This window comes from Mustela erminea, chromosome 2 (genome assembly GCF_009829155.1).
Source record: "Mustela erminea isolate mMusErm1 chromosome 2, mMusErm1.Pri, whole genome shotgun sequence".
In the NCBI taxonomy this organism is placed as follows: Eukaryota; Metazoa; Chordata; class Mammalia; order Carnivora; family Mustelidae; genus Mustela; species Mustela erminea.
The window spans coordinates 2409929-2431023 of NC_045615.1; the positions used below are offsets into that span (position 1 = coordinate 2409929).

Sequence of the window (21095 nt, forward strand, 5' to 3'; positions counted from 1 at the left end):
TCTATGCTCTTTCAACAGTCACTCTGGGATAAACCCGCCAGCGTTCAGGGGTGGACTTTGATGTCTCTCCTGGGCTGAGAGGTTGTTTTCACTCGCTCTCCGCTTCTCTGCTTATTGCCAGAAGTACAAGTGATATGTGCATTTTATCTTATATGGTTATGCAAGTCAGGGATATATCAGAGAAGAAAGAGCCCGGTTGGAAGCCTTCCTAGAACCCCCAAGTGTCCACACTATGCGTCATTAGCAGCTGTCCCAAAGAGGACTGACAGTGTCTCCCAAACCACGAACCCAGCTCCTTCTGAGCGGGAAAGTAGTTTTAGGAGATCACGGTCTACTGTCGCAAAGAAGCCAAGAAGATAAGAACTGAAAATGTCTTTTGGATTTGGCAGTAGTGTCCACCCCCATTCCCATCCCTGCCTTGTGATAACCTTCCCGTTCTTCAAGTTCCCACTCACTCAGATCCCTCCTCCTCTGTCATGTCTTCTCTGAATCCTACCTCCCGTCCCCCAGCTGGGAGAGGGGAGCCCTCCCTCCTCTGGCAAGGCCCGTGCAGGACCCTCCCCTGAGCTCCTGCTTCCCCGTGCTGAAGGGCGTGGGGCTCTGAAGGCGAAGGCCAAGCTGACCCTCATTCTTGGCGCAACTGTTCGGCCAAATCGAGCGGCGGGCCTGGAGAGGCCACATGGAGTGGTGGTTCAGGGTGTGAGTTGAAGAGCCAGGGTGGAAGAGTGTCTGGGTCTGACTCCGGTCTGCTGTGCTGTTTACTGGATACGTGATCTTGGGGAAGTTGCTTAACCACTCTGGGCTTTGTTTCCCCATTTGTAACGTGGGCCTGGTGGTAGTGCCTCCATCAGGGGCCTGATGATACAAGGATTAAACAAGTTCATGTACATGAAGTGCTTAGAGCAGCGCCTAGCACGTGGTGGGGGTTCAATCGAGGCTAGTCGTTATTATCATTCTGTTAACGGAGAAATCCCTGCTCAACCTCCCCGGGTTCCACATCCCCCATCTGCCTCCCTCTACTTCCACTTTCTGGAATGAACCCATTTCAAAGTTCAAAATCTTGGGCAAACTCAGCTCCAGTAGTGAAATTAACTTTTTTTGAGTGACGTACACTGTAGTATATATGTGTGGCCTTTATGTACGTTGCATGCGTGACTCTTACATGCGTCAGTGTTACAAACCTTACATATATTAGCTCCCTGAGTCCTGTGAGGTAGGTCTATGACCATTGCCATCTTACAAAGAAGGGAATGGAGGCCCAGAGGTGTGAAATGATGGGCCTCAGTGGTCCAACAAGGCAGACAGAAGCCAGGCCGTGGGTCCCCAGGAGTCAACATATTGTCCCAGTTGCTCCCTGACAGCAGCCCACAAATGTGATGCGTACCTCCCATGTGCAGGTTCCACTTGGAGACCCCGCACGCTGTATCTCATTTAATCCCCCAGCTCCTTAGGTTTGCCTCCACGTTTTAGACAAAGACACCGAGGCACAAAGAAATCAGGCCACGGGCCCAGAGTCACCAGCCAGGAAGTGGTGGAGCTGGCCAGGTTTTCTTTGGCCAAGGGCAGTGCCCCTGCCACCAGAGCACAGCTGTTTCCACATGACAGAAGCTGTTACGACGCTTAATTAGACAGCTCCGGTCTCAATATAGCCACGGCCGTGCCTCCCTGGAGGGTGACCCTAACCGCCAGCACAGGTCTCTTCCTCCTGAGTGAGGCGACCACGGGTCCCTCCTGCCCCATGGGAGGTCTCGGGTGGGCCCTTTGGGGCAGCGCTGGCTGGGCGTGGTCTCCTCAGAGGCTGTGAATTCATCTGCCCCGAACAGAGCCAGAGTTGTTCCCGAGGATGACAGGAAAGTTGCTACTGTTCTTAGCCCAGCTGCTGACCAAATTGATTGGCAGACCCGGGAGGCCACATGGAATCATGGTGAGGGGCATAAGCTGAGGAGCCAGAGCTCTCTCCCTGGGCCCTCTGCTTTCCTTCTTCTATCCAGCAACTCCTTAAAAGAGAGTTTTGTTATTTGTCAGATAGAAGGATGATGTATCCGTGCGGTAAGAATTTTGAAAAATAGAAGAATTCCTAAGGTAAGAAGTGGATATTCTCCCCTGGATTCTTCTTCAAATCCCACTCTTCAGAGGCGACTAGGCATGAGTAACACTTGCTGGATCCTTTCAGACCCTTTCAAGTACATGTGTGTGCATGTGTGTATGGATATATGGTCTCAGGTACCTTCTTTTCACTCAAAGTTAATTGTGGTCAGGGTTCCGTGTTCACAAATCAACTTCTACCTCAGGTGTGTTCATGGCCGCTTAGCATGCTGTCATCCCCATTTCTCTTCACTGCTCGGCCATCCCCTGTAGGTCTCCACTGATGGATGTTTCATTTAAGTTTTTTATAAGTTTCTAGTATTAACCAAAATCACTACAGTAAATATCTCAAGATTTAGATCTTTATGCACTGGGGCAAATGTATCTGTAAAATAGATTCCTAAAAGCAAAATTCTATTCAAGAAGTATTTATGAAGCAACTCCTACATGCCATACACCAAAGATTCTGTAGTGAATTAAAATTCCTGGCCTTGAAGGGTTTACAGTTTGGCAGGGCTGAGGGATGGGCAAGCAAATAAAAAGTAAACGCAGTAAGTTAGATGGTGATCGATGTCATGAAGGAAAGCAGCAGTAGGAGATAAAGGAGCGAAGCGGGGGTTACTGTTCCATGTGGGAAGGCCTCATTCACATCAGGTGAGTTGGAGGAGAAATGGACAGGAAATGAGGGAACGCTTTGGGCAGATAGCTGGGAAGAGCTTCTAGGCAGCAAATGCAAAGGCCCTGAGGCAGGAGCAGGCTTGGTATGTTTGAGAACCAGCAAGGCCTATGTGGCCACAGCCAAGTAAGCAAGGAGGGCATTGTGGGGAGAGGGGTCAGAGAGATAGCGGGGGGTTAGACCACAGATGGCCTTAGAGGACATGGTGAAGACTTTGGATTTTACTCTGAATAACATGCATTAAAGGATTTTGAGCAGTGGGAAGATAAGATCCGGTTTCATCATGAAAGGCCTGCTGTAGTGAGAGGTAGTATCAAGAGTAGGGACTACTGAACTAATCTTGGAAAAAGTTGATGGCAGGGCCAGGACCACGAGTCAAGAAGGGGAACGGGTGGTTTGAGGAGAGAAGGGGAGGCTGTAAAAGGTGGGCCTGGCAGCTCAAAGGGCCCAGTCAGTCTCACATTTCAAGTGAGACAGTCAATGTGCTTGTATTTTCTCTAGCCACTACATTTGACCATCTGTGAAGAGGCACAGAGTAGGTAGAAGTCGGATTTAATCAGGGATTTTCAGGAAAAGGAGAAAGTTGAGGTCCTTTGCAAGGAGGTAATGATAAAGTTAGACCATGGATTTGCCGGTCTTTGCCACTTCCTCTGTGTCCCATTTCAGGCATTTTCTAGAAAGATAAAATATTGGGCACACTGTCTCCAGAGCAAGAGCCAGATTTTCAACATCAGTTTTTTCAAAATATGAGGACTTCTACCTGGATAATAACAATAGCTCTCATGATGACTGGTAACAATCATCGAGAGTAATATAGGCACTTTTCCAAACCTGGGCTTGCTCGGTTACATCCCAGAGAACCACAATTAAGAAACACTTCCCCAAACACAAACACATTTCAGCCCATGTTACGAGAAGTGGGATGGGTGTAGGTCCCAAGCTAGGCAAGGAGAAATGTGAGTACGTGAAGGTAGAAGGCAGGAAAACCCCATAGGCTCAGGCTGACGGTCCTGGTGAATTGGAAGTGTTGCTGGACTCCATAGAGAGCGGAGAGCAAGGACAGATGGGGGCACGTGGCTGGACAGTGGGCTCCTCGAAGCTGAGCTTCTGTGGGAGGAGGCACAGTTACTGATGAGAACAAGGTCTAGGGCATGATGTGCCATGTGTGAAGAAGAGGTGGGGAGGGGAGGTCATGGCAGAGAGGCCAGGAAATGGGAAGCATCATCTAGGTGGATGTGGAAATCACCGAACATTCTGAAGGGGTCCGTGTCAGGGAGCGACAACGAGCCAGAGCTCTTCCCTGAACCTCGACCATCACAACTTTGATGACAGGCTATGGACCACGGTTGCCAGTGCCAGCTTTGGGATCACTTTCATTCTCACCTCTGCTCTGCCTGCCTCTAACTCAGCCATGTGCCAAAGGGGAGACAGATCTCCTTATTTTCTTTTCCTCCAGCAGGGAAGCCAGCTAGATCTAACAGGTGGGCCCTGTGGGCACGGGACACACCCCTTAGGTCACAGCGAACCGTTCCCTGGAGTTCCCTGCTTGTTGGACTCTAAAGACACAAGAGGCTTTGGGGCACATTCTGGAAACTACTAAAGCAATTTCCCTCCTGGTCAGTGTGCTTCTCTACCTGTTAGTATGTTACCTGCCGGGGAGAGTTGGACATTACCAAAGTGTCAAACGTCCCTCTAGTGTGACATGACCAGCTGGAGTTCATGCTCAGAAGGCACTCAGGGCAGTGGGGATGAGTCCCATGTCAGGGTGACGTGCTCTTTCCTCGGGTCATGCTCGGGGCCGCTGAGGTCAGAGAGCTTGGGTGATTTACCCAAGGACTCACATCAGGAAATGCAGAGGTGACAGCTCAGCTCAGGCCTGTGTGTGTGGAGTCTGTTTTTTTACTAAGTGAGATTTTCAGTTGTATATATCCTTCTGAATCCTAAGCCCCTTAACAGGGACAGACCTGAAACCCGTTCACAGGAAGCATTCGGACCCGGTATTCCCCTTAGCCGCTAGGATGGCCCCCTGCCTGGGATCGTTGTTCAATATATATGTGACCACAGTGACTCAGCCCTTCTTCTCTGCCTCTCCCCTCTGGACCCTTCATTCCCATTTCAGAGTCCCCAGTACCCACACGCCTCCCACTGAGGCGTCATCCCTCTAAAGGTGCTGGATTTGTGTTACTGAACTTGTCGGGGAGGAGAGCTGGGTCGAGGCGGAAGCAATGGCTCCTCACGAAGGGAATAAGAAAAATGAGACATTTTACTTATTAGATTCCACAAGGCTACATATATTGAGAACCAGGATGTCTGAGAAGGATGCTGGCCGCCATTGGCAGACAGCTGGGGAGAGGAGGGACGTTTCTGTGCCGGGAGCTCATTTTTGGGACCTCTTCACTATTCACAGAGGGGAAGGCAGGCCCCCACCATGGGCTGGCAGGCGAGGCTGGTGAGGCGTAGGGGGCCACGTAACTCTCCTCCTCTTCCTATGTCCCCTAGATCATTCTGAACTTCACGTCCATGGATCTGTATCGCAGCCGCCTGTGCTGGTATGACTACGTGGAAGTCCGGGACGGCTTCTGGAGGAAGGCGCCCCTCCGAGGTAACGCAGGAGCCCACCCCCTCCCCCGCCTCCTCTGTGGCTGTGGCATTGTATGATTTGCAAATATCATCTCCCATTCAGTGAATTGCTTTTTATCTTGTTGACAGTTTCCCTCACTATGCAAAAGCTTTCGGTTTGATGTGGCTAATTCCTTCTTAAGAACTACTTAAATCAGTCTCTTCATCCTCTGCTGAAATCCAAAGGCTGGCCAAGGGTGATCTGGCCACCCTAGTGTGGGAGCCAAGAGTCCTGGCAGAACTAGTGCCTTCTAGCTCTATCATGAAGTCCCTTTCCCAATCTGGACCTCAGAGTCCTCTGTACGGGCTTCTGGGCCTCCTGCCGGGGTGATGCTCAGTGTGTGGGTCACGGGAGTCATACAAGTGGACACAGGGAGACAGACAGGCACAACTCCCCAGCTCCAGGCTCTCCTCCTCATCTGGGCACTTTCAGAGGCTCCATTTTCTCTCTCTGCAAGGTCTGGCTAAGGGTGCCCACAGGGTAGCCTGGCACACTGTGGGGGCTCCCCACCTGGAATAGTGGCCTTCACTTGTTTGCACAGGATACTTTGTCCCTTGTTGGTGAGGGGAGTGGTGAGTAAGCGGGGTTGGGGGGTGAGTATTCAGAAGCACGGGACAGAAGATGCTTTAATGGCATGGAGTTAGGGCTAAGAGAGGCTTTTCCTTCAAGCCTGAGGAGCTGTGTGAATTCTCCTCCAATCTGGGCATGCTCCTAAGTTGCCCAGGACTGCCCATTAGCGTTAGAACCTTCGTTCCACAGCCTGGCCTGAAGCAGGCTGATGAATCATTGCTATCCACCTCTTTCTGATATTCAAATACTTCTCATTAGTCACCCAAAGCAGCTGTCATTACAACACTTCCTCCTGCAGACGTGGAAGCGTTTCCAAGATTCCACTTACTTTCTCGTAACTTGCATTCCTAGGTCAGCACCCTCTGTCCCTTGCCGAAGGTTGGGCAACACCCAATCTTATTTGGAACACACAGGTCATCCCTCGTTGATTCTTGATTACCAAGAATTCCACAAATGACCATCCCCACCTGCTGACACGGATTCTTGTCAGGGTTTATTTCAAAGGGGACATTTTCTGACCCAGTCCCTGGATTCTAGGATTTCCTTGGGGTCCTCTGACATCTCTTGCATTTGGTCAGATGAAAACATTAGTAATGTCCAAAGAAAACTGTGTTCATTCTTGGTGATTACTTGTTTGCATGGAGATCAAATGAGAACAATAATGGCGGTCACATGTTCCTTTAAAAAAAGTAAATAAAACACAGATACAGCTGGTTAGCGTGAGGAGCCCCTTTCCTCCCTGAACTCATATTCCATCCCACAGGTGCACAGAACCCTCTAGAAGTCTAGTACTCTCTGGCTCTTCAAGGCCATGCTAGGTCCTGGACTAGACTCAGGCCAGCTGCAGGGTCTTAGGAATTCTTGCCAAGTGCAGAGCAGGGCCAGAGCCCCTGAGCCCCCTGCAGCAGCAGGACTGGCTTCCTGGAGCAGGGAGGTGAGAACGACCTGCTTCAGGCCTCACTGCCCTCTGTCCACACTGTCTGCACAGGCCGCTTCTGTGGGGGCAAACTACCCGAGCCTATTGTCTCCACCGACAGCCGCCTCTGGGTGGAGTTCCGCAGCAGCAGCAACTGGGTCGGGAAGGGCTTCTTTGCCGTCTATGAAGGTACTGAGGAAGAGTGACAGGAGGAGTCAGATACGGGGTCCCCAGGCATCCCAGAACAGCTTGCTCCTGGCACCCCAGGGGCAAGGTTGAGCGCCCATGAGGGAGGAAGCTGAGATCCTGGTGGGATTGGCCAGGCCCCGGGGGCACTGAGAAGAGGGGAGGCCCATGGGAAGGTCTGGCGGAGAGGGAGAGAGGGGCTCTTCAGTTGGGCAGAGCATCCTAACTGACCTCGCTCTGTGTCCCTGAAGCCATCTGTGGGGGAGATGTGAAAAAGGACAATGGCCACATCCAGTCGCCCAATTACCCTGATGACTACCGGCCCAGCAAAGTCTGCATCTGGCGGATCCAGGTGTCTGAAGGCTTCCACGTGGGCCTCACCTTCCAGTCCTTCGAGGTAGGTCAGAGACCCTTCAGGCACACCTCTTCATGGGCTTCCAGGTGTTGGGCCTGGCAACTACCCCTCCCCCTGCTGACTGAGCCCCAACCCTCAGATCGAGCGCCACGACAGCTGTGCCTACGACTACCTGGAGGTGCGCGATGGGCACAGCGAGAGCAGCACCCTCATCGGACGCTACTGTGGCTACGAGAAGCCCGACGACATCAAGAGCACGTCCAGCCGCCTCTGGCTCAAGTTCGTCTCTGACGGATCCATTAACAAAGCCGGCTTTGCTGTCAACTTCTTCAAAGGTGCTGCCTCCCATTCGCCACGCAGCCCAGCCCCCGTGGCGGATCCAGCCCCTTCATTCCTTTTGCTAGTGTTTAAAATTGTCTGGTGTTGTGTAGTTGGAAGCCTTTGCGTGAGATCTGCCCTGTGTCCACAGGTCAAAACGTGCTCAACAGCTTGCTCATCTTGCTTGCCTGACCCTTTATGCGGGTTGATCAGCAACTCCCATCTCCCCCTCCCCCAGCCTCTGGCAACATCATTCCACTCCATCTCTTCGTACTTATTTCTTGGACTTGACTATTTTAGACAGCTCGCGTAAGTGGAATCCTGCAGTTCTCTGTCTGCCACTGGCTTCTTTTACTCAACAGAATGTCCTTAAGGGGCATCTGGGTGGCTCAGTGGGGTAGGCATCTGTCTCTTGATTTTGGCTCAGGTCCTGGGATGAAGCCCCGAGTCAATGTGGAGTCTGCTTGAGATTCTCTCTCTCCCCCTCCCTCCGCCCTTTCCCCCACTCGTGCTCTCTCTCTTTCTTTCTCTCTCAAATAATCTTAAAAAAAGATAATGTCCTTAAGATTCATCCATACTGTATATGGCAGAATTTCCTTCCTTTTTTAAGGCTGAATAGTATTCCACAGTGTGTCCAGAACACATTTTTTAAATTGAAGGATACTATGGTGAGTGCTGTTAAGTGCGTAAACCTGGTGATTCACAGACCTGTACCTCTGGGACTAAAAATTCTTAATAAAAAATTAAAATTTTTTTAAAAATTAAAAAAAAAGAAATTGAAGGATAATTGACACACCATATCCTATTAGTTTCAAGCATTCAAGCATAGTGATTCAACATTTATGTACATTACAAAATGGTCACCATAGTGAGTCTAGTTATCATCTGTCCCCTTACAAAGTCGTTACCATCTTGTGGACTATACCCTACACTGTACGTTACATCCCCCGTCTTCATTTATTTTACAGCTGGAAAACTGTATGTCTTAATCCCCTTCACCTTGTTCATCTCTTGTTCATCTCTCCAGTCCCTCCCCTCTGGCACCCATCAGTTTTTTCTCTGTGTCTATGAGTCTGTCTCTGTTCTGTGTTGTTTGTTCATTTGTTTTGTTTTTAGGCTGCACGTCTAAGTGAAAACATAAGGCATTTGTCTTTCTCTGTCTAGCTTATTTCACCTAGTATGAATTCACTTATTCCATGGTGTCACAAATGGCAAGGTTTCATCCTTCCCATGACTGAATGATATTCCCCTGAATGGCTCTCCCCAATCTTCTTTATCCATTGATCTATCAGTGGACCCTTCGGGTGTTTCCATAGCTTTGCCGTTGTAAATCACATCTCAGTGGGCAGGGGGGTGCGTGTATCTCTTCGAATCGCTGTTTCATCTTCTTTGGATAAATACCCAAAAGTGGAATTGCCGGATCATATGGTATTTCTATTTTTAACTGCTTGAGGAACCTCCATACTGTTTTCCACAGTGGCTGCACCAATTTGCATTCCCACCCACAGTGCAGAAGGGTTCCCGTTTCTCCACTCCTCCACCAACACTTGTTATTCTTATCTTTCTGATACTACCCATTCTGACAGGCGTGAGGTGGTAGAGCTCAATGTGGTCTTGATTTGCATTTCCTTGACGATGAGTGATGTTGAGCATCTTTTCATGTGTCTCTTGGCCATCTGGATGTCTTCTTTGGAGAAATATCTGTCCAGATCTTCTGACCATTTTTCAATCAATTGTTTGTTTGTTTGTTTTAAATATTGAGTTTTATGAGTTCTTTATATATTTTGGATATGAACCACTTATTACATATGGCATTGGTAAATATCTTCTCCCGTTAAGCTGCCTTCTCATTTTATTGAAGGTTACTTTCACTGTGCAAAAGCCTTCAAATTTGACATCATCGCATTTATTTATTTTGCTTTCATTGTCCTGGTCTGAAGAGACAGAGCCCCCCAAAATATCACTACGACCAGTGTCTGAGAGCTTACTGCCTGTGTTCTCTTCTAGGAGTTTTATGATTTCAGGACTTATATTTAAGTCTTTAACCCATTTTTAGTTTCTTTCTGTGTATAGTTTAAGTGTCCAGTAGCATTCTTTGGCATGTAGGTTTCCAGTCTGTCTATTTATTAAAGAGACTCTCGGGGGGCACCTGGGTGGCTCATTACGTTAAGCCTCTGCCTTAGGCTCAGGTCATGATCTCAGGGTCCTGGGATCAAGCCCCTCTCCATCTGCTCCCCGCTCTCTGCTCGGCAAGGAGCCTGCCTCCCCCTCTCTCTGACTGACTCTCTGCCTACTTGTGTTCTCTCTCTCTCTCTCTCTCTCAAATAAATAAATAAATAAATAAATCTTTAAAAAAAAAAAAGAGAGAGAGAGAGAGACTCTCAGGGTCCCTGGGTGGCTAAGTCGGTTAGGCATCTACCTTCAGCTCCGGTCATGACCCCGGGGTCCTGGGATCGAGTCTCACATCAGGTTCTCTGCTCAGCGGGGAGCCTGCTTCTGCCTCTCCCTCTGCCTGCCTCTCTCCCTGCTTGTGCTCTCTCTCACTCAGTCTCTCAAATGAATAAACCAAATCTTTAAAAAAAAAAAGAAAAGAAAGAGAGAGAGACTGTCTTTTCCCCATTGTATATTCTTGCCTCCTTTGTCATAGGATAATTGACTATATAATCATGGGTTGTTGTTTTTTTTCCTGGACACTCTATTCTCTTCCATTGATCTAGTTTTCTATTTTTGTGCCAGTACCATACTGTTTTGATTGATTGATTTTTTTTTCTTAAGAGTTGATTGATTTGATTTTGATTATAGCTTTGTAGCAGAGTTTGGATTATGGGAGCATGGTACCTCCAGCTTTGTTCTTTCTCAAGATTGCTTTGGCTGTTCAGAATCTTTTGTGGTTCCGAACAGATTTCAGGATTATGTGTTACGCTCTGTGAAAAATGGCATATTGATGGGGATTGCGTCAGATCTGTAGATTGCTTTGAGTGGTATGGATGTTGCAACAGTGTTACTTCTTCCCATCCCGTACCACATTTTCTTTTTCCTTATCTGTTGGTGGATATTTAGGCTGTTTCTACATCTTGGCTCTTATGATATTGCTGTGGTGACTTCACACATTCTTTATTCAGCCATTCGACACACAGGCTCTAGGAGGGGTGCATAGACCCTGGTGCCCTGCCCTTGAACTTATGGCCTAACTGCGGAGAAAATGTGAATTCCAGCGAAAAACTGCATATCTCATTGAGTAAATGACAAAGTTATGTAAAAGTAGTTGACGCATGGTAGGTGCTCAGCTATGAACTGAAATAATAACTCAAGGGTGGCCCTAAAGTCCAGAAGTTTATATGGAAGACATGCCAATGAGGCCCAGAGGCAGGGAGTGATGTAGAAGCTTGGGGAGGAAGCCGGACAGTGTGGAGATGTCTTTCCCGGTGTCACAGGGGGCCAGTAATCCATCTGAACCTCATTTCCTCACATGTAAAATGGGGATAGTAAGAGCCCCTCCATCACAGGTCATGTCAGGAATAAAGGAGAAAGGAGGAAATAGCACTTACCCAGGGAATGGCACAGAAGAGGAACCAGTCCATGGTGGCGGCCACCAGCCCAGCCACTGTGGGAGGCTCTGGGGGGTCCACCTGTCCCCTCTTTAGGTCACTACCTGTTCCTTCGGGGCTCTCAGGAGTAGGATCACCTGGGCACTGAGCGGGTGCTGGGTGGGGCAGGGAGGTCCACAGCCTCAGAGCTCTGAGTGGCCCACAGCCTGCTGCCACCCCCTACAATGGGGCTGGAGGTGGTCGCAGGAAGCCTGAGGGAACCCAGACTTGACTCACAAGCAGAAGGCAGGAGAAGAGACCCAGGTCCCAGCCTGGCAGTCATTGTCCCCCTTTCCTTCCAACCGGCAGAGGTGGACGAGTGCTCGCGCCCCAACCGTGGGGGCTGTGAGCAGCGGTGTCTCAACACATTGGGCAGCTATAAGTGTAGCTGTGACCCTGGGTACGAGCTAGCTCCAGACAAGCGCCGCTGTGAGGGTGAGTGTCCCCTGCCCAACCCATGCGAAACTGCCCCTATGACCCCAGCCCTCTAGCCAAGATCTCTCCTGCTCTTGGACACTCCCCTCCCCTGCGAAGCTAGAACTCCCTAGCACGTTCTTCACTACTGGTGGACAAGGAAGTCCCCCAGAACACACTAAGTGGATACACTCTGGGTTGTTCTTTTTTTTTTTTTTTTCTCATTTTTATTCTTTTAAAATGCTGATCTTGACTGGCTGACTCATTTCGTCACCCTCCAGAAGGTCATGATCCCCAGTTTGGAAACCACTGTCCTCAGACATGCACTGATTTTTTTTTTTTTTTTTTTTTTTGGCATCTCCCGATACCCTGCCTAGGTGAAAGCTGGTGAAAGCACTCCCCGTCAGCTGCCTCCAGCTCCACCCGGTCCTGCCGGGCGGGCTTCTCTCTACCCGCCTCACCAGGCTTCCAGTCCCCCATGCCCACCACCCAGCCTTCCCTGAGCCCCTCACCCCCCTCCTCCTCCTCAGCAGATGTCCTGGCCGTTCTGTTGTTGAGAAGGTAGAAGTGTTCACACACACAGCTCCTGAGTTCCTCATACTCTGAAGATACCCTCCTTTCCCTGCCTACTTCCCTCCCGCTCCTGACAGAAGCCCCAGGGCTGCAGGGAATCCAAGAGCCCCAGCTCCCTCACCTGTCTCTGGCCCCGACCTAGAGTGGGGGCTCCTGGCGGGTGATGGCACCTCTCTTGTCTGCCCCCCCCCAGCTGCCTGTGGTGGATTTCTCACCAAGCTCAATGGCTCCATCACCAGCCCGGGCTGGCCCAAGGAGTACCCCCCTAACAAAAACTGCATCTGGCAACTGGTGGCCCCGACCCAGTACCGCATCTCCCTGCAGTTCGACTTCTTCGAGACAGAGGGCAATGACGTAAGTGCCCACGGGGCTGAGGAGATGCAGGAAGGTCTGAGGCGTGGGAGCCGGCTTCTGTCCCTATAAAAGAAATACCCAAAGAACGTAGAGGAGGAGGGACTGCTCCCAATTCTAGGAAGCAGGGGAGGCTGGAGGAGGAGGACTTGAAGGCCAGGGGCACACAGGTGGTGGTGTGGAGCGAGGCAAGACTTGTGGCTTGCGTGGAGAGCTCGAGAGGATCCAGTGGGGCTGACTTGGCACCCTCTTTGAGTTATTAGATTCTGTAAAGTGGGTGACTGAAGACAAAGGGACCCTCAGAACAGGGAGACTTCCCAGGTAGGGGTGGTCAGGAGAGACTTCCTGGAGGAGGCAGGCCTAGAGCTGCACTGCCCTGCAGGTGTGCAAGTACGACTTTGTGGAAGTGCGCAGTGGGCTCACAGCTGACTCCAAGCTACATGGCAAGTTCTGCGGCTCCGAGAAGCCCGAGGTCATCACGTCCCAGTACAACAACATGCGCGTGGAGTTCAAATCTGACAACACAGTTTCCAAAAAGGGCTTCAAGGCCCACTTCTTCTCAGGTAACCCGGACTCCCCAGCTCTGAGCCCGCCCCCACCGTCCCTGCCACTGTACCCCTGCATTTTCTAGCCCTCCCAGTTGCTAGGTCAGCAGGCTTTGTCCCCTGTTCCCCCCACTAGCCCTCCACCACCAGGCCAGCCCCTCCCTTCTAGAACCCTGTTACTCCCAAATCCTCTGGGATTTGGAGCCAGCCTGAGGATGGGCAAGACATAGGCATGCAGAAATTAAAGGAGAGGGCTTTCCAGGAATCAGGAGCCATCATGCCGAGGCCCCAGAGATGGCAGGCCCTGGGAACAGGGAGTTCATCGTGGCCAGAGAACACAGGGTACATGTAGAGGAGAAAGGTCTTTGACTTGGACTATGTGGGGCAGGTGATCTGGGGGCGACCACATTTCTAATCAGAACCTACACATGCCAAGAGGGTTCATGCCAGGACCTTCAGAAAAGATGAGGAGCCTCCCTCTCTTCCAGGCCAAAGACTTCCCACTTGTCCTCAGCCCTCCGGTGGGGGACTCAGATCTAACCGACATACATTTACTAAGAGCTGTCCCACATAAGGCTTGGGATCAGGTCCTTTTGGTGGCTTCATCTTTGGGTGGCCAGAAAGGTAGTCTCTGAGCAAGGCCTCCAGGGGTCCCAAGGGACCCTTCCCCTGCTTTACTCATCTCTCTGTGCTTCATCCTGGGGTGAGGGTGATGGTCTTTCCGAGGCAGTTGGGCCTGGGACATAGACAGCGTTGGGTGGGGACTCCATGAAATTGAGTAGGGGGAGTGGGAAGCAGAGGGAGTGGCTGGAGCGGCTGGTTTTCTGTGGGAGTGGCCCAGGGATCCTGATCCCCAGCAGGCCTGGTGGGCCGGGCATGGGTGGCAGGAAGGCAGGAAGCCACTGGCCGAGTCCATGCTGCCTTCCTTCTCCCCTCCTTTGCCCAGGGTCCTGCAACCTCGAGCCCCCTACATTGTGGTCCTTCACCCCTGCCTGCCCCACCTGGATGCCATGCCCTGCCCCTGTGCCCTGGTCCCTGCTTTGGCACTGCCAGCCATCCTGCTCTGCTTACCAGCCCCTGCCCCGCTGCTTGCTCAGACCCCTCCCCATGCAACACGAATCCTTTTCTTCCCTGTGCCCACCTGGAAATCCTACAGGGTGCTCACCTGAGGGCTGAGGGGATGTAATACCTACTCAGGGATGGGCTTGGTCCCGGGGAAGCCATTACCTGCTTACTCTCGTCTCTTCCTGCCCTTCTGTCGCTCCGGTCTTGGAGGGGGGAAGGAGACCAACACCAGCACATCCATCAGGCCTAGAGCCCAGGGCTCTCCACCCCCGGGTACTGCCCTACCCTGGCATGACACTGGGCCAGCCGCCCTTCAGCCCCGCATGGACACGCGCACACACACACACACCTGCACACCCGCGCACACATGTGATGCCCTGCGGCACAAGAAACCTGCAGAAGACCCGCACTGGTGGGCATCAAGGTTGAGCCCTCAGGGCGTGGGGCATCTGACTCTGGCTCCCCAGGAGGGGGGCTCTTTGGACTTTTGGGACACCCAGCGAGGAGACCCTAAGCCAAGAAGGAGAAGAAAGAGCCTGAAGACCTTCAGTCTGACCCCAGCCACCTTCTGGGGCATTTGGCACTGGAGGGTGAGTGCCCTCTCCTTGTCCGGGCCCGTGTCCACCCCCGCCCCCGCTCCTGCCCCTCCTGCACCCTGCTCCCCTAGCTCCGAGGGAGGCTGCCACACCCACTCCCACCAGCGTCCAAGCCCCGGCCCAGGACACTGCGGCAGGCCTTCCTCGGGACTCACTTTTCTATCACTTGTCTGTTCAACCACCCATTAACCCACGTAGTCATTCACGGGCAAGTATTTCTTCTACCCCTCCTATGTGCCAGGCACCGTGCTAGGTAGGCATTTAAGGTACACATATGAGGAAGGCGTGCAGATCAAGATGTTTCTGAGAACTCTTTGCTCAGTTCATGAGCTGGGAGCCCTGAAGCTCCCGGCATAGTCAGGCAAACCCCCAAGACAAGTTGTATGTGCCCCTCCCCACCACCTTCCTGCGGGAGGGGTGGGGTGTGCCCCAAAGGCAGCTTCCACAGGACTCTCAGCCAGGGTCCCTGGTGAGGTTCTGAGGCAGAGCTCTTCGAGGGACTTGTGGACTCTACCTCTTGACCCTGAGTTCCCACGGGCCCCCAGGGGTCTGGCCTACATGAGAATGGAGTGCAGAAGCAGGGTGCCTGTCCTCAGCCCCTCTGCTGATGGAGACCAGGAACAGGGCTCCCTTTGTCAAGGACCCCATTTGAATGGCAGGGGGCATCTTTCTACCTCGCGGTTCCCCTCTGGAATTCTGGGTGTCCATCCAGTCTACACACCTTCTCCGAATGCCTGCTTCTGTGCCAGGCACACAGTCCCCAGAGTGAGCTCAGACAGACTGGAGAATATGTGGGTGGCCTGAACCAGGTGTTTCTCTGTGTGTTAGTGCGCGTGGGTGTGCGCGTGGTGGAGCGCCTGGGGGAGTTGACCTGAGCTTGAGAAGCTGCGTGTGTGAGAGAACTTGAGACACCCCCCCCCATCTACCAAAGAGCCTGTGGTCTCTGCATGTGTGTGTCTTTGCACCCATGTGCTGGCCCCTGAGTGCCTGTGTCCACACCTGTGCCTCTGTGTCAGCGCCCATGCACGCCTCCTCACACAGGTGGGGGAGTGAGGAGTGAGGTGGATGGCTGGTGATGTGCGTGCACCGGGTAGCCGTGTCTGCCTGTGTATCCTGGGACCTTGTGCTCACGTCCCCGCGTGTCCGTGTCTCTGCTGCCGTGTAGGGACAGCACATCCCTGGGGGCATCCTGCGTCTGGCAGCACGTGGGTATGAGTGTGCACAGTGCAGGCTGCAGGGCCAAATGAGATGGCGGGGCTCTAGGCCAGGCGCCCCCTTTCTGTGGGCGGCTCCCCTCTAGCAGAGATCTGTCTCTCTCCTCCCCCAATCTGTGGCCCCAACCACTGGGGACCCAAACCACTTGATACTCCTGGATCTGTCCTTCACCAGCTCCCCCTCTCACCTCCTCCACAACGACCCCAAACCCCTCCAGGCCCTCTTTCTGCCATAGGCTTTCTCCCACTCTGTCCCCGTTGCTGTGCCCCTTCCCACCTGCTGCTCCTCCTTGAGCTGGCTGCCCGGACATGGCTGTCCTGCATGCATCTCCCACTGCCATCCCGCAGCGCCCTGTGACTCCACCTCTGAGGCCGGGCTGCTAGTCACAGCTCGCCCTCCCTGGTCCCTGCCCTTCACCCCCACCCCTTGGTCCCTTTTCTCCTTCTCTCTCTCGTTTCAGAAAAGAGGCCGGCTCTGCAGCCCCCTCGGGGACGCCCCCACCAGCTCAAATTCCGAGTGCAGAAAAGAAACCGGACCCCCCAGTGAGGCCTGCCAGGCCTCCCGGACCCTTTGTTACTCAGGAACCTCCTCACCTTGGACGGAATGGGATGGGGGCTTCAGTGCCCGCCCACCCCCCACCTCCGCTCGGCCATTCCGGCCTGCCCTCCTTCTGGCCGGACAGAACTGGTGCTCTCCTCTCCCCCTGTCCCCCCTCCCATGGACAGGGGATCTTCCCCGCTCCCACCCCTCTCATTTTGATGGTGTCTGTGACATTTCCTGTTGTGAAGTAAAAGAGGGACCCCTGCGTCCTGCTCCTTTCTCTTGCAGTCTGCTTGTCCGTGTGTCTGTTTTTTCACTTGTCCGTCTGTCCAGTAAGCAGGTAATGGTAGAGGGTGCCCACGTTGGTCAGCTCCAGTCCCCAGCACTCCGTCCACCCCACTTCTACTTTCTCTCCCCACAGCTGGGCCACTCTGCTGGCTCTGCTGGAGGCACCGCCTGGGACCCCACCACCACCACCACCGCCATCGCCACCATGGCCTGGGCACCCCGGGGGGAGGAAGCCCAGCCAGCCTCCTGCTGCCCCTGGGGCAACCACCCAGCCCTTGGCCCTGCACAGACCTGGGCCCCGCCTTGTTTGCTCCCCTGCAGACAAGGACGAGTGCTCCAAGGATAACGGTGGCTGCCAGCAAGACTGCGTCAACACGTTCGGCAGCTACGAGTGCCAGTGTCGCAGCGGTTTCGTCCTCCACGACAACAAGCACGACTGCAAGGAAGGTGAGCACTGCTGGGGCAGCCCCCCCAGAAGTCCCAGGGCAGGGCCCACCTAGAGCCGCAGGGACTGCAGGCCAGGGCCCAGGAGGCTAGGGGTGCCACCACCATCTGGCTCCGGTCGACTCAAGGACATGAGTGTGGCCTCTGAGGTCACCTTGTTCGGCTTCCCACCAGGTCCGCAGACTCCCCACACACACTTCCATCTCTCCTTGTGCCCAACAGGAGGGGAGGGGCTCACGCCTATCCCCGAACTCCATCCTGAGAGTGATCTGGTTGTTGGTTCTTAAAATCCAGGTCCCAGATGGCATGGCAGTTAAGGGCAGGGACTGCCTGGCCCAGCCCTGCCACTTGGCCAGCCGCACACCCTCGAGGGCCTCCCTTTGCTCCCGGGGGACAGCTAGGTGGTCACAGAGCCACTTCCTCAGGGCACGGAGCTCACAGCAAGCACAACTACATATTTCAACCATATGGGTCATGCTTCAGACCCCCAGGGGACACTCAGAACAGGGTCACTGCCTCCCAGACACTGAAGCAGATATTTGAAAACAGCTCTCATATCATCACCAATATCATCCAGTACTTCTGTGGCCACGACATAGCATTGGCCTTCCAAGTCATTAATTCTGTTGTGTCCCCTGCCTGCAGGGGACACTATCCCAGCAGCACAATGCAGACTCGGCTCTGCCACCGAATGTCTGCGTGACTCTGGGTGAATCACTTCTCCTCTCTGAGCTTCAGGTTTCTTATTCATGAGATGATCAAACAGTGGACCCTACCTTGGTGCATGCTGTGTTTTATAGATCTCGCTTAAGCACCTAGCCCAGTGCCTGGCAAATGCCTCTTCTCACTGTCAACCAAGGTACAGACAAATAAACTTCTGGCTAAGACAAACAGAACTGAAGCACTCCACAGTGACCCAATGGGTGTTCCAGAGCTTCCAACCCCATCCCTTCAGGCTCTCCAAATATGGAGTTCCTGACTCACAGGGCCTCCACATCTTTTAGCTGGAGGGGACCTTATTTCGAGGCTGTCCAAAGTGCACTCCCTCCCCCCATCTTTCTGTGCTGTGTGAAAAAGCGTTCATCAACACCAACACGGTAGCTGGGAGAGGGTTTATGCTTCTGGACGGATAGCCTGGGCCTCATGCTGAGTCACTTCAGAAGCACTCAGCGGCCTTACTGACATTCTAGGCAAGTTACAGGTCAGTAGTTCCTGAGGGCTGTGCAGAGTTTGGCAGGGGGGTCAAGGGGGGTCCCTCTGCCCCCGAGGAGGTTGCAGTCTAGCTGGGGGAGAAGTGGGCCTACACAGAGAAGTTGGAAGGCGAGTTAGCGTAGAAATGGGGGATGGCAGCGAGTGTGGCTGTGGGGAACCACAGAAGGCTGATGGGGGCTCCACCTGCCTCCATGAGGGCCTCTGCACAGCCCGCTTGCTGCTCCCAGAGCCTCATGGCTGTGCTTCCGTCCTGCGAGCTGCTGACCGTAGGCACCCGCCTGTCCCTTTCTCCTCCCCAGCCCGCCATGCACCAGCTGCCCGTTTTTCCCGGGGGGACCTGTCAGATTGGATGATAATAAATAACGAGCACCAGCTCTTCCATTTGTGGGGAGGCCACGCTCTCAGAAGCAGACGTCAGGTTGCAATGGATGGAGCAGCCATAAGTAGTGAGAAGGGGGTGACAGCAAGTGCTCTTGAAGGTCGACTGACAAGAAGAGGAGAAAGGATAGGCAGCAGCTGGAGGGGATCATAGGGCCGTGGGAGAGCCGTTTCCGGGTGGGGCAGAGCTTTAGGAAGGTGCACAGCCTGGCAGAGCTGGCACAGGGAGTGAGGGTGGGTAATCTGCAGTATAAGCATCCCCAGCTGGTGGGTAGCAGTGAGCCCCAGTTCACAGAAGGAGAGACACCTTCTTAGAGATGAGGAAAAGGGAAGGTGAGTTTGCAGGTAGGGGCCAGGAAGTTGAAGTGGTTCCTATCTGAGGCCCTGATTTTCTCCAGGAGACAGGAGGTGAGCTGGTCGTCCAGGTGGGAGGGGCTGGGGGTTGAGAGGGCTGAGGGTTTGGAGCCGCTATTGAGGAGGTGAGAAGGTGAGAGGCAGAGCTGGTGAAGGACAACTCCAAGAGTATCAAGTGGTTTGGGTCTCCAGTGGTTGAGGCCACAGTTGAGGTTCTCCAAGATGACATAGTAGGGCAGCCAGGGTGATCGGCCCCATGGTCCAGCCAGATAGGGAAGTAAATTAAGTCAACCAAGGAGGAAATATTGGGAGAATCCAGAAGGATAGAGGCCATGGAGCGTTATCTTAAAGCCGAAGAAGCAGTGAAGGGACAGTGAGGGCCTGAGCACCCTAGAAGAACAGGGGGTAGTCACAGAGAGATAATATTTGTAGCACGAGGAGATGGTGGGTGATGGCAAGGCCCAGGGTAAGGTCATAAGCAAGCCCCCCTTGAGAGGAAGAAGATAAGCACCAGGAAAGCTGAGAAGATCAGAGACAGAGAGACCAGCCCTAGGATGGCCTCAGGAGTGGGTAGAGAACTGAGTCAGGTACCAATGTCTGCTGCGATTGTGAAGGTGTGGCAAGCCAGAGGATGACAGCATCACGGAGGGCAGAGGGGGTGTGGCCGATGGCCTCTGAGACCCAGGGATCTGCACAGGGGCAGCTGTGAGGGTGGCTTCCATGGATGCTGCCAGGCAGGGCCCCGCATGGAAGCAAGCAGCTTATTTCTCTAGCCCTGGGTACCAGAACAGAAAGAAGTCATGCGAGCCTTCCATCCAGGGGCAGATGAGGGAAAAGAGAAAGAAGCAAAGAGGGCAGGAGGGAAGGGCTTTGTTTCTTCCTTCACAGGAGGAATTGGAGCCCTGGGGTCCTTGCTGATCCTCTTCCTCTCACTTCCCCATAGCCGGCTGTGACCACAAGGTGACATCCACCAGTGGTACCATCACCAGCCCCAACTGGCCTGACAAATACCCCAGCAAGAAGGAGTGCACCTGGGCTATCTCCAGCACTCCCGGCCACCGGGTCAAGTTGGTAAGTCAGCCACACCCCAGCCTGCATGGGCACCCCTGCTCCTGTGTGCCATCCTGCCGCCGCCTGTTTCCTGTCGGCTCCAAAACCCTGAATGACTCAGAGTGACACAGACTGCAGGCTGTTGGCCTGGCTGAGCTCATAGGCTGTCACCCCTCTGAGGATCCTAGTGAGACCCCTGTCGGGTCTGGACATAGGCCCTGTCTTCCATTGCCCCCCCAACCTGGGTCCTCCCTCCTTGCTTCCAGCCGTGCCACCAGCAGTGACCACGTCCCCAGCCTCCAGGAGCTAGGGTCCAGAGGCCTAGATATGGGGCCCGCTTGCTGCCGCCCCTCAGCCACATTCTGAATTTGCTATCCTCCCTCATACCCTTCAGACCTTCGTAGAAATGGACATCGAGTCTCAGCCCGAGTGTGCCTATGACCATCTGGAGGTTTACGATGGGCGGGATGCCAAGGCCCCCGTCCTGGGCCGTTTCTGTGGGAGCAAGAAGCCCGAGCCAGTCTTGGCCACGGGCAGCCGCATGTTCCTACGCTTCTACTCGGACAACTCCGTCCAGAGAAAGGGCTTCCAGGCGTCACACTCCACAGGTGAGGCCGCCTCAGGCCAGGGCACCGGGCAGCCAGTACCCACATGTTGTCGTGTTCAGCAAACATCTGCTGGTGCTGGTCCCAAAGGCAGGCCCAGGCTCGGGAGGCTCCAGGTAGCGGGGGGGTGTCGGGGGGTGTGGTAAAGAGCA

General features: G+C 53.5%; 1 protein-coding gene across 3 annotated transcripts in view; it reads left to right on the top strand.

The window, feature by feature from the left end:
* Window positions 1–21095, top strand: part of BMP1 (bone morphogenetic protein 1) — a 42240-nt gene that overhangs the window by 16385 nt on the left and 4760 nt on the right. For 2 of the 3 annotated variants that reach the window (XM_032332113.1, XM_032332114.1), the window contains 10 exons: window positions 5261–5363; window positions 6940–7056; window positions 7305–7450; window positions 7548–7743; window positions 11623–11748; window positions 12494–12654; window positions 13034–13214; window positions 17222–17347; window positions 20232–20359; window positions 20733–20946. In XM_032332113.1, the coding sequence (XP_032188004.1) occupies window positions 5261–5363; window positions 6940–7056; window positions 7305–7450; window positions 7548–7743; window positions 11623–11748; window positions 12494–12654; window positions 13034–13214; window positions 17222–17347; window positions 20232–20359; window positions 20733–20946 (1498 nt within the window). Of the gene's footprint in view, window positions 1–5260; window positions 5364–6939; window positions 7057–7304; window positions 7451–7547; window positions 7744–11622; window positions 11749–12493; window positions 12655–13033; window positions 13215–16532; window positions 17087–17221; window positions 17348–20231; window positions 20360–20732; window positions 20947–21095 lie in introns of those variants that run through there. The other variant, XM_032332115.1, reaches the window with a different exon arrangement.